This window comes from Varanus komodoensis, unplaced genomic scaffold, assembly GCF_004798865.1.
Source record: "Varanus komodoensis strain SLA01 unplaced genomic scaffold, ASM479886v1 scaffold3, whole genome shotgun sequence".
In the NCBI taxonomy this organism is placed as follows: domain Eukaryota; kingdom Metazoa; phylum Chordata; class Lepidosauria; order Squamata; family Varanidae; genus Varanus; species Varanus komodoensis.
In genome coordinates, this window is record NW_025335761.1 from 1,756,264 (window position 1) to 1,770,764 (window position 14,501).

The window sequence follows — 14,501 nt, forward strand, 5'->3', positions numbered from 1 at the left end:
GATGGCAACTGCTAGAAGTGATTTGTTGATGTAGATCAACATGCCTACCTATGTGTTTCCTTGGTTTGGGGGTGTGGCTGTGGGTTTTGTCATGCTGACCAGCTACACATCAAAGTTCACCCCTGTACCACTGCTGGTATGTATTCTTTGCCCTATCCCTGACCCATGACTGTAACAGGGCTAAGCACAGGAGCACCGCACACGCACACGCACATACACACTTGAATTGTATTTTTATGTTGTGAACCACCTTATGGGCTCTGCTAAGCTCTGCAGCCCCAAGAAATGAGGGAGAAGGGAGAAGAGAAAGGGGAGCGAAGGGCAGGGGCAAAAAGGAGAGAGGATAGTACTTTGGTCTTGTTCAGCACTGGCATGCAGCTCCCTGAAGACTGGGTATGAGCAAAGGCAGCTCTCAGGTTGAAAAAGGGTGCCCCACTCCTGACAGAAATGGTAATACGTAAATAAATTCATTGCACTTCTTAAAATTTCTCCTTTGAAGAAGGAACAAACAAAATGCATTTATGCAAAAATGCATTGTGTGCAACTATCTGCCTGTTCAATTGCACTTTTACATTGAAGTTGCTGAATCTGTGACCTTGAAAAGTTACTTGAAACACACTCCATTTCATCTTGTACATAGATTTCCATATTTCTACTGATGCATGTTTGGGGAAATTTGGTTTCACTATCTGCAAACTGAATTGAATGTTACCAATGAAAGTAAAGATCATATGGCATGATATGGGTAGTCAACGAACACCCTATCCTAGTGCTATTAACTATCTCCTTTCCTTATAAAACAAAACAAAACAAAACATTCAAGTTTAAATACATTCTGCTCTAACAGTTTTTGTAATAATTTAGAAAGCTAATTCGTAAAATGGATTGTAGATGGAAAACATAAAAGGCAGCAAACACTACCTACGATCAAAGCGCAAGGGCCACTGTTGTCTGTGTCAAACATCAGTGGAAGTTCTTACACAGAAGAGACATTTTCATATAGATTTTAATGGTCTGGGTTGTGTTACTCCTAAGTGCAGAGTCTTTGATATAATTAAATCTTTACCTTAAAAGCTGCCGCCTGGAAAAAGGACATTCCACACTTGGCATGGCGTATATTTAATTTGGGAGCACTGAGAACAATAGGTGTAGACATAAAAGAGTTTATGGATCTTAGGTTTCAGAAAACCTTGCAAATTGAGATTAATCTCATGTCCTCTGTGTAAATCAAATCCCATATAAAGGAATCAACACCTTTTCTAACCTAGTCTGTAATATTTGGGCATGGGTAGATTTGTTGTTATTTTACCTCCCTTCCTCCAAAAGTAGGTTCTATAGAGTTGGACTGAAATGAACACAGCATGCTATTTTAGGGTTAGGGTTTTTTGGTAGAACCATACCAGTTCTTTGTTTCAGAACTAAAGAACCAAACACCAATTGGTTCCCCAAACAGCTGTTGTTCCTTAACAACGAGCAAGCTAACTCTAAAAGCAGAGGTTTGGCGATTGCATGGTGCTTGACTAGTAAAAAAGGAACTTAGAAAGCCCTAGTGTGGCAGTGCCTCTTGAGGGTTTCCAGCAAGTGCTTTTGGAGAGGCCGGGGATCAGATGTGGTCCCCTCTGCATGCAAAGTAGATGCTTTACCACTGATCTATGTGCTCCTCAAAGATCTTCCAAGGCCCAAAGGACTGTTACAGCCAACATTATGTCAACCAACTTCTTGCACAACAGGAGCTCCTTTTCCTCCCCTCCCCAAAATCTGATGGAGGGTGCCCCACCCTTCAAAACAATTTAGTGAGGAGCACCTGGGACTGAGGGAACCCATCTTGCTGGCAGCCAAGCACAGCTGAATGTAAGTCAATGTATGCATTTATTAAATCCTCCTCTACCACTAAAATATTCCGATTTTAAACAGATATCCTTTCTCATCCTCATCCAATAGACCTCATGCAGCAAGGAGTGCTTGAAGGGAGTGGGTGGACTGCCAGGGACTGCACATTAGCTCTTCTGGGCTCCCCCAATTTGGAATTTCAACCTCTTCCTCCTCCTCATGACTATTATTATATATTATACTATTATTATAATAAAATATTATACTATTATAATAAAATATTATACTATTATATATTATACTATTATTATAATATTATACTATATATTATACTATTATTATAATAAAATATTATACTATTATTATATATTATACTATTACTATTATAATATCTGGGCAGTTTATATCAAGGTATAAAAACAGTAAATGCAATAGATGAAACCAATTAACAAGAATTAAAAATTAATTTAAGATAGCATAAAACATTACAATTAAATTAAAAAGACCTGGCCAAGGGTAATGATGCCTGAATAATTATGTCAGAATAATTAAGCTCAGGGAGGTCTTTAAAGACCTCCTCAAGGAGGGCTGTCTTGCCCTGGCAATGCAAAGATGGAAAATTTGGCACCAGGTGGGCCACAGCAGGGAGGTTACTCCAAAGATGGAGGGCCATCACCAAAAAGGCTCTCCCCCTAGTTGCTGCCCTCTGCCCCAATTGTCACCTTCTCTTTTTCCAAGGCAAAACAGAAGATATTTGGCACACAGGCAGAGAAGTCACCATACTCATCCAATTCAGTGTGGTATAGTGGTTAAGAGCATGGGACTGGGACTCAGGCGACCTGGGTTCTAGTCCCCGCTCAGCCATGGAGCCAACTGGGTGACTTTGGGCCAGTCACAGACTCTCAGCCCAACCTACCTCACAGGGTTGTTGTTGTGGGGATAAGATGGCTGAGGAGATGTAAGCTGCCTTGAGCCCTTTGTAGGAAAAAGGCAGGATATAAATCGAAAAAAAAAAAAATTCTTTTTCTTTCAATGTTGTTTTTTAAACCCCAGAAATTGTAATAGTCTTAAGGAACAAGACAAAGATCATGATGCCAAATAGCTATTTGTGAGGAGATGGATCTTAAGATTTTTTTTTAAGATTTTAAGAAATTTTAATAAAATTTTAAGAACGCAAGGCATTGAACTGTACACTTATTCCTGTTTGACACTTCTTCCAATGCACCTAAACATTGTCTAAGTGGTGAACATACATTGAAAGATAAGACTATTCCTTCCCAAAGGCTCACAATCCAACAGAAGTGACACAACAGGAAAAAATGGAATGGAGAAGGGATGAGAAAGGCAAGCACTGAAGGAGCACCTGCTTCTCTGACCAATAGTGATCAGTGACATTTACACAATAGGGATGGGCAGAAAGCAGATCTGTTAGTCTTCACAGCTCATGGTCATGACTGCAGGGGCTTCTGGCTTCAGTGCTAAATTTCTGGAAGTTTGTCTTCTGACTGCCTGTGCTTTAAAAGTGCCAAAAGCAAGTCACAGGACAGAACTAGCCTGTTCCTTTTGACTACACAGAATTCGGATCCAAAACTACTTGAGTGGAAGGCTGCTTACATCACAATGCTTTTCCATCTCCTGCTCCCAGCACCACCAAGAACCCTCTCTGAAGGGTCAGGAGGATATCTATAATGGCATGGATGGAGCAGGGGGAGCTGGACGACCATTTTTGCAAGTCTGGATCCAAGTTTTCAATTGGGGACTAGCAGTGCCACTTCTGAATTTCTTCTCTTCCCTGCCTTTAGTACAGAATTTTTCACCATGTTTCTACAGTTGCTTATTTTACCATTTTTTTCTTTTCAAATGATAAAAATAAATAGATTAGAATAATTATATATATATATATATATATATATATATATGTATGTATGTATTTATTTAGTTTAGGTAATGGATTGGACTGCCAGAGGATTCAATTCTGTATATATTGTACTTTTATTATATTTATATTCCACTTTTTCCTGCAAGGAATCCAAGGCAGCTTACATAATCCTGCTCTCCATTTTATCCTCACAACAGCCCTGTGAGGTAGGTTAGGCTAAAAGTCAGTGACTTACCCAAAGTTACCCAGTGATGTTTTAGTACAAAATAGAGGTTATCCAGAAAGAATAGCTTCAACATCAGTGTGGAGACATGATACAAGGCAATCTGCATATGTCCTCACCTCATGAAGCGGTATGTTCAAGTTGCATTATAAGCATAACAGATAATAGTAATAGTGATAGTTTCGGATGAAGTTTAAGTAATGCTTACAACTGAACAATCCACAATGGATCTTAGGAAACCAGAGAGAATATTCAACACAAAAACAAGTGTAAGGAAGAAGAGACTACTGATAGATTGGCAATAAATTGCACATCAGTGACATTAGAGGCAAACTGGATGTCATTGCATTGTCCCCAATTTTACAATAGAATCAAGATATAAAAACATGGAACTAGAGCCCTTTAAGAAAAGTTGAATTCAGAGTTCTGCATTCCAAAAGAGGTTCAGTAAGCCAAATCTCATTCATTTTAAAGGCAATTGTGTTTTGCCTTTTAACAAATGATGGTGTTTGTGTGTGTATGTGTAAACTTTGGAATTTCCAGTGGAACACAAAAGCCGTCCTATGCCGCTACCTAGTTGATATAATTACTTTTCCCACCAGGGGGCCCTAAACCAGCTGCTTTCTCACTTGGAATTTTTTCTCAATCATCCAAACCATACTTCCCCAGTCTGGTGCCCTCCAGATATCTGGACTGCTTCAAGGGTTCCTAACCATTGGTCATGCTGCTTGGGCTAATGGGAGTTGAAATCCAGAACTTCTGAAAGAAAGCAGATCAGGGAAGGGCAGCTAATTAGAAAGAGTACAATCCTGCCCATCTGGGTGCAGCCCTTGCATGCCGGAGGATCCAACGGGAATCCTGTTTCCCCCGCTCCGGGCACGCACACAGGCAGCACAGCAGGGCAGCCTGGAGGTCACTGTGACCCCTCAGATCCCCATCCACCCTCCTCCTTGATCTAAGACCGTTACTTGATCTCTGGAGTTTCAGGGGAGGGACAGGTCAAAATGAGGGTCATACCCAAATGATGTTGTGCACACAGCAGGAAAACAGAAGCATGCCAGCACCCAAAAATGTATTAACAGAGGAAGTGAGGAAAGTACAGTGAGTGAGGACATACTGGGAACAAAATATGGGAGAAAGGCAGGAGTGGGACTCAGCAGGGTGTGAGAACTTCTAAGGCAAGGAAGAATTCTGGGGTCGGAAAGAGCTTCTCTGTATTGCATGTTTGCTGCTCTCATGTTGCCTTGCAGTTACGGCAGCTAAGAGCAGCATGCAGAGCATGACCAGGGCTGGGAGTCAGTCCTGCCATCTACTTTCTCTTAACTGGATGCCAAAAGAGAGGGCAAGAGGGAGACTGACTCTAAGTCCAATTCATTCCCTCCCCACTCCCGATAAAAGATCCTTTAAACCAAGGCTCTGGAACTTATGTCCATCCATATCCCATCATCCCCTAGTACTGTGCAGGCTAGCTGAGGCTAATGAGAACTTGAGTTCAACAACATCTGGAAGACAATATGTTCCCCAGGCTGGGGTGCAGATTGGCCCTGGAAGGCACCCCTCCCAAAGCTAATTATTCCCATCTCCTGGGAATTTTTTACAGGTTCTGTCTTGTGTTGCTGTATTTCTAAAAGCTTTAATTTCATAAAATGTATTACGACCAAGTCCCCCCATCTCAGTTCTGAAGCTGTGTGAGCTGAATAATCATAACAACAACAATAATCATATAACAGGAAAGCTGTTGACACGAGAAATGTACTGAGTGCCTAGAGGTCAGGCATCTATTGAAAAAAGTTGTCCACAATATACAAATTACATTATGTGCCATTTGAGACTCCACTACATGTATGATACACACAAATATATACATGGATAACATCAATGCTATACAATTTACTGCATTTGTTACACTAATATAGTGAAATATTTCTTGTTGCTTACTTTCAACAGAATGTTAATTCAATTAACTAAATGTCTGCTTTCAAGAATTACCTGAAAACTTACTAGGCATGCTGGGAGTTTGGAATGCCTAAGGGCACAATCCAACGTGGCTGTGTGCTACCCTCTGAAATCAAGCGGATTACAGGCATTCCATGGAGGATGTGAGGAATACCACTGCAGCAACTGCCTCCATTCTCTCCTCATCCTCCAAAACATTTTGACAGCAAATTTCAACCATCTAGACATTTTCCCCCTCTTGTAAGACACTGTCAGGATTCTTTGGATGATGGCAGTGCCTCACTCTTCCCTTCATCCCCAAGAACATTTTGCACACTGTGCCAGCTGCAAATGTGGTCTTCCATCTTCAGAATCCAGCTGGCTGTGCTGGCAGAGGGGGCAGCGCCCTCTGAGGTTAGAAAACATTCCCAAGGCCAGAGTTGGGACTCCAAGGTATCCCATGATGTTGTCAGGAGGCCATAGAATTGTGCCCTAAATCACACTGTCTACCTAATAGAAATGGCCCTGGGAGAGTAATAAATCCTTCTTATGTCGCCCTGTTATGGGCCAATATAAATCCCAACATTCAGCTGATGCAGAACAGTACTTTAATCGAAATCATCATGGAGTCACTGTATTCATAAGCCAGAGGATTGTATCTAATATTAGCCCTACTTAGAGTAGCCCCAGTAAAATTAATAAGCCTTATTAGTCTTTCAATTCCCTTTAGTGGGACTACTCTAAGTAGGACTAACATCCAATGCAATCTAGCACATGCCAACTGAACTAAGAGTAACATAAAATTCAAGTAACGTAAAACTAATTTATTGGCTTTACCCCTTTATCCATGTAAGGTTTCTCTTGGTGAGGATCCTATCAAAGCTTTCTTCTTTTTCATGCTTATTTCAGAATGTAAGAGCAGCTCCCTCAGAACCAAGTCTAGAATCAGATGGAATATGCAATAATGAACACACCTAGAAAGAAAAACAAGAAGTACAAATGATGATTTATATTGCATTTATGCTCTGCATCAACCTCATCTGACCTTTACAATCGCATCGGCATTCCATTTGAACAGCAGACAACGAACAGTTACAGACCTGTTTAAACCGTCCTCTGATGTTCACCAGGTCTTCTTGAAGTTTGTCATAGACTGGATCCTCACGAGGAAATTTCTGAATCATCTCTATTAAAGACTCCAGTACTTTTATCTTTTTCCTGAAAAAATGCACACACAAATACACTGATTTTAGTCACCAATTAAGAGTGTGACCTTCTGAATATTCAGCTCTGAAATACTGGCTTTGGTTCACTCAGCCCCCTTGCAATATAATTTCAGTATCACACCAACATGAGAGAATTCACAAAACTAAGACTACATTCACTAGTTAATCATCCTCATTATCATCACTGCCACCACTTCCATGATTTTGGTGGTGCTTATTGCAGTGCGGGTGCCCTGGACAATTTGGCATTCACAGCAAAAATAAAGGATAACGATGCCTGGACTAGCACTTCCCAAAGGACTGCACCAAAGGAGACATGCCATTCTTAGAGCAGGATGAGATGCAGCCATGATGCATGAGGAGCGTACAGGAACAATCTGTCAGAAAAACCTGCTTTTTCAAACAGCCAAATTTCTATGATTTATTTAGTATCAATAATAGACAAGCGGATTTCTGGAAGTGTTACATTAGTTCATTAATTCATCTTACTGACTGATTAAAAACTGCAAATCAGGTGGACCTCTGAATTCACTTTCAAGGAAGCAGTCCCAGCTCTCCTCAAACATTTGTTTTAGTGGCTTCTCCTCACCTAAGTCTGGTGTCTGTCACTGTCCTCATGGGAAGAGCTCCTCAGAGAGAGAGCAGAATTCAACCTTTCTGTGCTCCTTTTAACTCTCCATTCATCCACTCCTTCCTCAAGTATGCTTCCCACTAGGAAACGGGAAGCCCCTGTAGTGACTAGAACTGAAACATGTGGTTTGGAACATTTTGGAAACTATTGCCAAGAAAGACAACATGGACACAGTTTCCATTTCTTCTCCTAATGCACTGACAGGGATGTGAATTGGGAGAAGGTGCCCATAGGGCTTGCTTTTGCTCTGAAAATGTCTGTATCTGGACAGAAACAGTGGATTTGGTGCTTGTACTTTGGTGCATAACAACACGGCAGTCTTTTGAGTGTTGCTGCACTTCCTGAGCCATTCAACTGAGCTCATCTTTTACGTCCCCGTTTTCATCAAGCAAGCCCTTGCAAGTAGTAAACAGGGAAAGAAATACGTGGGTTTGTCAGAAGCAGACAGAAGACATTTTGGCAGTGCTGTTCTCCTGTGAACTTTTCTGCAAGAGCCAGCAAAGGCACTGTGTGACATTGTGGCCGTTTGGTTGGTCCTAAAAAAGGGGCTGGCCAGCTGGGGATTTCTATTCCCCCCCCCCCCCGTCATGGTCTAGTGCATCTTTGCTTTTTTGTTTGCTTGCTTTGGTTTCATGTAGCTTAAATCATGTGTGCTTTAAAATAAGCAGGATAAATGTCCACTGCTATGATCAATGTCAGAGGACTGCAGTGTTCCCTGCCCCCTGCTCCTCAGAGCACTAGCTAGCAAGAGGAGGCCCTGCAATTGCAACTCACAAGGAAATACCCCTATTTAGCAATCTGGCACTTGAGAGAACAGAGAGGTATCCATCTGCCAGGCAATGAGCCCAGAAATGTTCATCTATGAAAAAGCACCGATATTCTTCCACACATGACCTCACCTCTCAGTGTCTAAAAGTGGATTCCTGCCAAATTAGAATTACCTCTCTATCTGAAGGAGAAATGGAAACAGCCTCTGCATGATATGATATTTACTGGCAGGCTGTTTTCAAGCACTCCGTACATGCTGTAGTAGTTCAGCCAGAATTGCATTATTTGGGCGGGGGGGAGGGGGCCTGGCTTGACTTGAATCCTTTATTTTAATGAGGCAAAACAATATATAGAAACTTCAGAAAACTCCACTTAAAGAGGCTGAATACTATGCCTAAGCATTGCTATATATGCAAAAGACTCGAGCATTCTGCATCACTTCTGAATACCACTATATGTGCAAAGTTGCTGGAACATCACCAAAATCACATAATTTATGATACTGAAAAGGTCCACATCTGCTAATATGACCATGTTTGACCTTTAAATAATACTGCAAGCACATGTTCCCAAGCAGTGTTGTCTGTCTGTCCATCTCAATCTCAATCTCTCTCTCTCTCACACACACACACACGGAGGGAGGGAGGGACTTTACTGTATATCTCAGGCTGATACAGTCTCCCTCTTTATCTTCTTTGCTCAATGAACAAGTTTGACCTTTCTGAGCCAAAGGAAAAACATCATAGTTCTAGGAATCAAATGCGAACAAGCCCATGAAAAGTAAGACAGTGGGTCAGACTCAGTTCTTTTTTCCCTTCAGGCATCCTGGGCTGACATTTGTTCAGCATGTGCTCACTGGCTGAAAGGGGTAGAGAGTTATCCTGATTTCCCTGCCATTCCGCAGACCCCAGCATCAATTGCTCTACTGTTCCAGTGTGTCTCCTTCTATAGAAGGTTTCAAGGTGGTGGTGGGAAACAGCACACACAACACAAATCAACCTCTCATCCATTCTGCCAGCATGATTTTATTAGGGAAACAGTGGCTTCCTTTTTAAAACCTACCTGTGTTTTCCATCTGATCCTTTATGAAGAAGCCTCTGCCATGTCACTGCAAAACCAAGGTATGATCCGATCTATAAATTTGAAAATAGATCATTTATTGCTCTTTTTTGCCAATAGGATTATTTCTTCTTAAAGAACGCAAATGACAAATTTAAAAAATGCCCAAGGAACCACTTGCATGGGCTTAAGTAAAAGCACAACTTCAGAAGCTTAACTTAGTCTAAATGAAGCTATTTAAATAATGAGATTGTTTGGGCAATATGTTCAGTTACAGAATTATAGAAGCAGTGAAATGTATGCATAGAGTCCTATTCAGCTGAGCATAAATAATGTCACTTCTTTTGATCAGAATGCTGATTTAAATTTTAACACATACTTCCAAGCCGATGCTGGCACCCTGCTGCAACCCATACTGCCTTCCTTCAATGACACCCGCTTGAAGCCCTTCAGAATAACCTTCCTGATAGCCTTCTCCATGAAATCTGTAAAAAGGAAAAATGAAGTGTAAGTCTGAAGCCGCAAAAACATCTAACAGTCCAATCCTTCACGTGTTAATGTTAAAGAAGTGAATCTAATAATGCAATAGCTATGGCCATGCAGTAATCTTGACTGATTAGCAAACTGCATGATGTTAGTGGCACTACGCTATGTAAAAGTTCGCATAATGTAGGTCCCATCCATTTCAAGAGCCTACTCTAAGTAGGACTAACATGGAATAAAACACATTGGACAAAATCTTGTTCAGCATAAATACTAATCCAATTACACCATACTAGTGTAAGCCGTATCTAATGCAATGCTAATGCCATTTGCTGGGGTGGTGGGTTTTCCCAAAAGCCCATCATGCCAGCAAACACAACTGACACTGTGCTAAAGGTAGCTTTGTGCAGTTTAATTTATTGTAGCATTAGCGCCAAATAGGATACTGCCCAATAAGTTGATCATATTAATCTATCTCCTAATATAGGAGACCTTAATATAAAACACACCATAAAAGACTAAAATGTTTCCATGGTCCTTATACATGGGTGTGCATAACTTTCTTACAGACATAAGGGAGAAAGAGAATTGTTTGATGTGGGGCCAAACAAAGTAGGGAGTGGTTCGCATACTTTACTATACTGTGCACAAATGAATACATACTCTAAACAATATGTCACACCAGTGCTTATCACAGTAGATTGGCACGATAACCCTCGTGCTTGGTCAGGTTCAAGATCAAGGCATGCTTGATCTCTCATAGCTTACTAAATCCAGCAGGGAGGGGATGACTGGCAGGGTCAGGGAGGTGCTCAATTCCTTATTAGGAAGAGAGTGGTTCTAGCCTTCTTAAAAGAGGCAACAGTGCACCCTCTCCTGCCAGAAATACCATCTTTGCAACTAGAAGGTTTTCCAAGAATAGTTCAGTGGCTAACATCACCACCAGGGCCAAGCTGTTCAGGCATGTGATTGTTTATCAACTCAGGGCACTTCAGTGAAACTGAGGGCATCCATTTCCATTCAGGTTTTGGCCTGGTTTGGCATGTAAAATGCCTTGGGTGCTTTGTGGAATGACATCAGCAAGCAGAGGAGGAGCGAGTCAGAGCCTGGTGATTTTTCTGGAACTCTGTCTTTCATTTCCATTGGTCACACTCTCCTCTGGAAAGGCTGTCCAATTTGACCCCCGAGTCACCAGAAGCACCAAATTCATGTTGATCATCCAGACAGTAGCAAGGGCAGACTTGTAAACAGTGAGGTTGGAGAAAATCAAGCAGAGAAAGCACAGGCAGTGACAAGCTCATTATCAATACTGCCAATTTGCAAAATAGTTGCTGAAAACAAACACCCTGGAATCAGGTTAGCCAATTAACCCAGAGTGGCGATTATTAATAATCTTTATCCGAGATAACAACACTACCAATTTCTTCACACTTCCCAGAGCAAATACTTTAAGACAAAGGCAGCCTATAAGAAACTAGTTAAACGACGTTCAGGAGGGCTCGACGGTCATCCGTCCCAGCCTTTCCCAAGCTGCTGCCCCCCAAGTGTTCTGGCCCACCACTCCCACCAGCGCCTGCTTGCACGGCCAGGGGTCAGGGCTGCGGAGAGCGGCCATCCAGAACATCTGGGCGGAGCTCCCAGCTGGGAAGGCTCGTGCACGGCGCAGTCCCGTCGGCAGCAACGGACACACGCCTTCCCACGCCTCCGCCCGCGCAGAATTGGAGGCGGGGCGGCAGAGAGGCGTTCTCGGCCGCGGACACCAAAGGCCGGAGCAGAGCTGAGACTACGACCCGGCCATACCTGGAGTCTGCCATGACGATGGCCTCGAAGGCGTCCTGCTCGCACGCACCCGCTTCCATCGCTCCTGCCTCACTCCGTCCCGAGCCGTGGCTGCGTTTGCGGATCACATGGTCTCCTCACGCTCTGGGTGACGAACGACGGCAAGCCAGAGGCACTAACCTCGAGCGGCCTCGTCGCGCATGCTCCAGAGGGGGGTTTGACGTCCTTCATGACGTCAGAGCCGGACCACCGCTCTCTCTCCCTCTCCCTCGTCACGCCACCTGCTTTTCTTTCTTCCCCGGGTGAACCACTAGAGGGGGCGCGTCTCCCTTGCGAAACAAAAGCCGGCTGGGGAATGGTGCACGTGTGGCTGGGACTTGGGACTGTTTTTAATTAATTGCTTTTATTCTCTTATTGCTTGTAGTTTCTTACTGTTCACTGCTCAGCCGTCTCCTCTCAGAAGTTTCCAGACTCTAGACAGGCATACACATGCGCAAAAATTAATCCCCCTGTTTGATTTCGGCCAGCCTGTTTTTCAGGAGCTTCGTGATATGTCGCATTCAGTTTAGCGCCTTTTCTCCTTAACTCCTCCTGAGAAGAAAGATCAGAACTTGTGAATACATTTGCACAAATTCACGTTTCTCTAAATGCTGTCCTCCTCCCTCCATATTTCCTATCCTAATCTCCCCACTCTTACTTCCATTGCAACGAAATTCGAATAAAAATAAGTCCATACAGCTCTACGTCGCTCTTTTACTTTCTTTTTCAACTGGTTCCCTGGACAGCTAGATTTGCAAGGAAACACGTTGCAACAAAAGCATAACACTTGAGTATAAAACTTGCCAGCAGAATTAGTACAAACATCAAATGGGGTAAAATTTAATGAACAGAGGATAAAAAGTCTATTAACCACAAGCTAAAAGAACAGGAAAAAGCTCCAGGGCAGATATAATTCCAGTTCTGAAATGCACAACAACTGATAGACCCAAAAAGCCTGGCATTTTTTTTTAAATGTGCGTATGGTGCAGAGGAAAGAAAAGAAAATGGATAGTATGAGAGAAGCTGGAGATGGAGTCTGTGTGTGTGTGTGGGGGGGTGCTATTTCAAAGACAGGGCACCAAAACCAAAAAGGCCCTTTCTGCTGTCACTGTCTGTCTTATGTCCAATGGATGATGGAGAAACTTGACAAAGAGTCTCAGAACATTATATTTTATTTTTGTTTCTGGAACTTGACAAATTGCAGTGATTAAGCTAAAAATAATAATGTTCTTGCATATTTCTGTGTGAGAGCAAGGGAGAAAGGATTCAGGTACCTGCTTCTGGGCTGAGGTCAGGACTAACTTTGGTCTCCTGGATCATTCCCCACTTGCCCAGAGGTCTTTCTTCCCAAGCAACATTTCACCTCTGGGCAGTGGAGGCTGGTGGTTCCAATGCCAGTGGTGCAAGTGTAGTCATTCCAGATTGTACTTTGAAACATTAATGAACTGTCCGTAGTACTGAAGCTAGTTTGGGAATGGGGTTCACCACCAGGGATAGATCTTGTATAGTTCAGAGTGACATGGGAGCCACCAGCCTCTGGTGCCAACAGTTTGGAGATGTCAGGTTTGCATGTTAGAGAAACAAAGGCCTTCAGTCTTTATACTCAGATCATACATGGCAATCCAGGAAAGAGTCAGTCAGACTTCTTAAAACACATGTATTCTGTTTAGTATTTGTGCAAACACATTTCCTGTAGCACTTTGGTTCCAACAGTTCCCAGTGTTCATGTACTTAGTTTCAATTTCAAAAATAGTGGAACAGAATGAGAAGGCAAACAAGGGTATTTTGAAATGGAGATATGAATCTCATTTCTTCTTTCTCCTGTTCTGGCATAGACTAGCTTGCAGAGGGGTAGTGAAAGAATATAATTTTCATAATAATGGGCATAATTTCATGGATGTTTAGACAGAAAAAAAATTGCCCAGGATGCCCCAGCCAACATGGCTGAAGTATGTGTTTGCATGGTAGTCACCATGATCTGATTGGTTCGAGTGATTGTTTTTCCTACAGCAACCTACAACTGTGAACGTTGGACAATGAAAAAAGCTAGACAAGAGGAAAATTGACTCATTGGAGCTGTGATGTTGGCAGAGGCTCCTGCACATTTCATGGACAGCAGGGCTGACAAGCAAGCAGGTGCTAGAGCATATTAAACCAGACGCATCCCTGGTTGGCAAAATAACAAAACTGAGACTCACATATTTTGGCCACGGCACACAATCAAGCTCATTAAAAAAAGATATAATACTTGGAATGCTCAGCGGCCAGACAAAACCAGGTCGCCAAAGAGCGAGGTGGTTGGACTCCATCAAAGAGGATGCAGGCCAGAGCATAGTTCAGCTGAAAGAGGTGGCACGGGATCAGAAAGTGTGGCGAAATTTGGCCCATAGGATCACTTATAAGTCAGACATGACTGAACTGCTGAACATGAACAACATACCATGAACTATTAATATAAAAAATCAGAGGAAAGCTCAAAAGATTACTAACAGGAGTACAGTGCCAAAATACAACATTCCTGGGGAATTTAAAGTCCACATAAAGAACAGATTTGTCTTACTGAACTTAACTTGACCATGAGTCAGAAGAACTGTGAACTGAAAGCAGTGACATATGTTTTGTTACATTTCCATACAAGCACTATGTATG

At 42.4% G+C, this 14,501-nt stretch overlaps 1 protein-coding gene across 16 annotated transcripts in view; it reads right to left on the reverse strand.

The window, feature by feature from the left end:
- The window catches only part of LTO1 (LTO1 maturation factor of ABCE1), a 35,369-nt gene extending 23,354 nt beyond the window's left edge, over positions 1-12,015 (reverse strand). For 6 of the 16 annotated variants that reach the window (XM_044435654.1, XM_044435652.1, XM_044435648.1 and 3 more), the window contains exons 1-5: positions 11,835-12,001; positions 9,931-10,036; positions 9,555-9,625; positions 6,968-7,085; positions 6,705-6,841 (exon numbers count right to left, since the gene is read on the reverse strand). In XM_044435654.1, coding sequence (XP_044291589.1) covers positions 6,773-6,841; positions 6,968-7,085; positions 9,555-9,625; positions 9,931-10,036; positions 11,835-11,893 — 423 coding nt within the window. In that variant the 5' untranslated portion in view covers positions 11,894-12,001 and the 3' untranslated portion in view covers positions 6,705-6,772. Of the gene's footprint in view, positions 1-2,771; positions 4,692-6,704; positions 6,842-6,967; positions 7,086-9,554; positions 9,626-9,930; positions 10,037-11,834 lie in introns of those variants that run through there. The other 10 variants (XM_044435646.1, XM_044435645.1, XM_044435644.1 and 7 more) reach the window with 7 other exon arrangements.
- Positions 12,016-14,501: the final 2,486 nt, after the last annotated feature.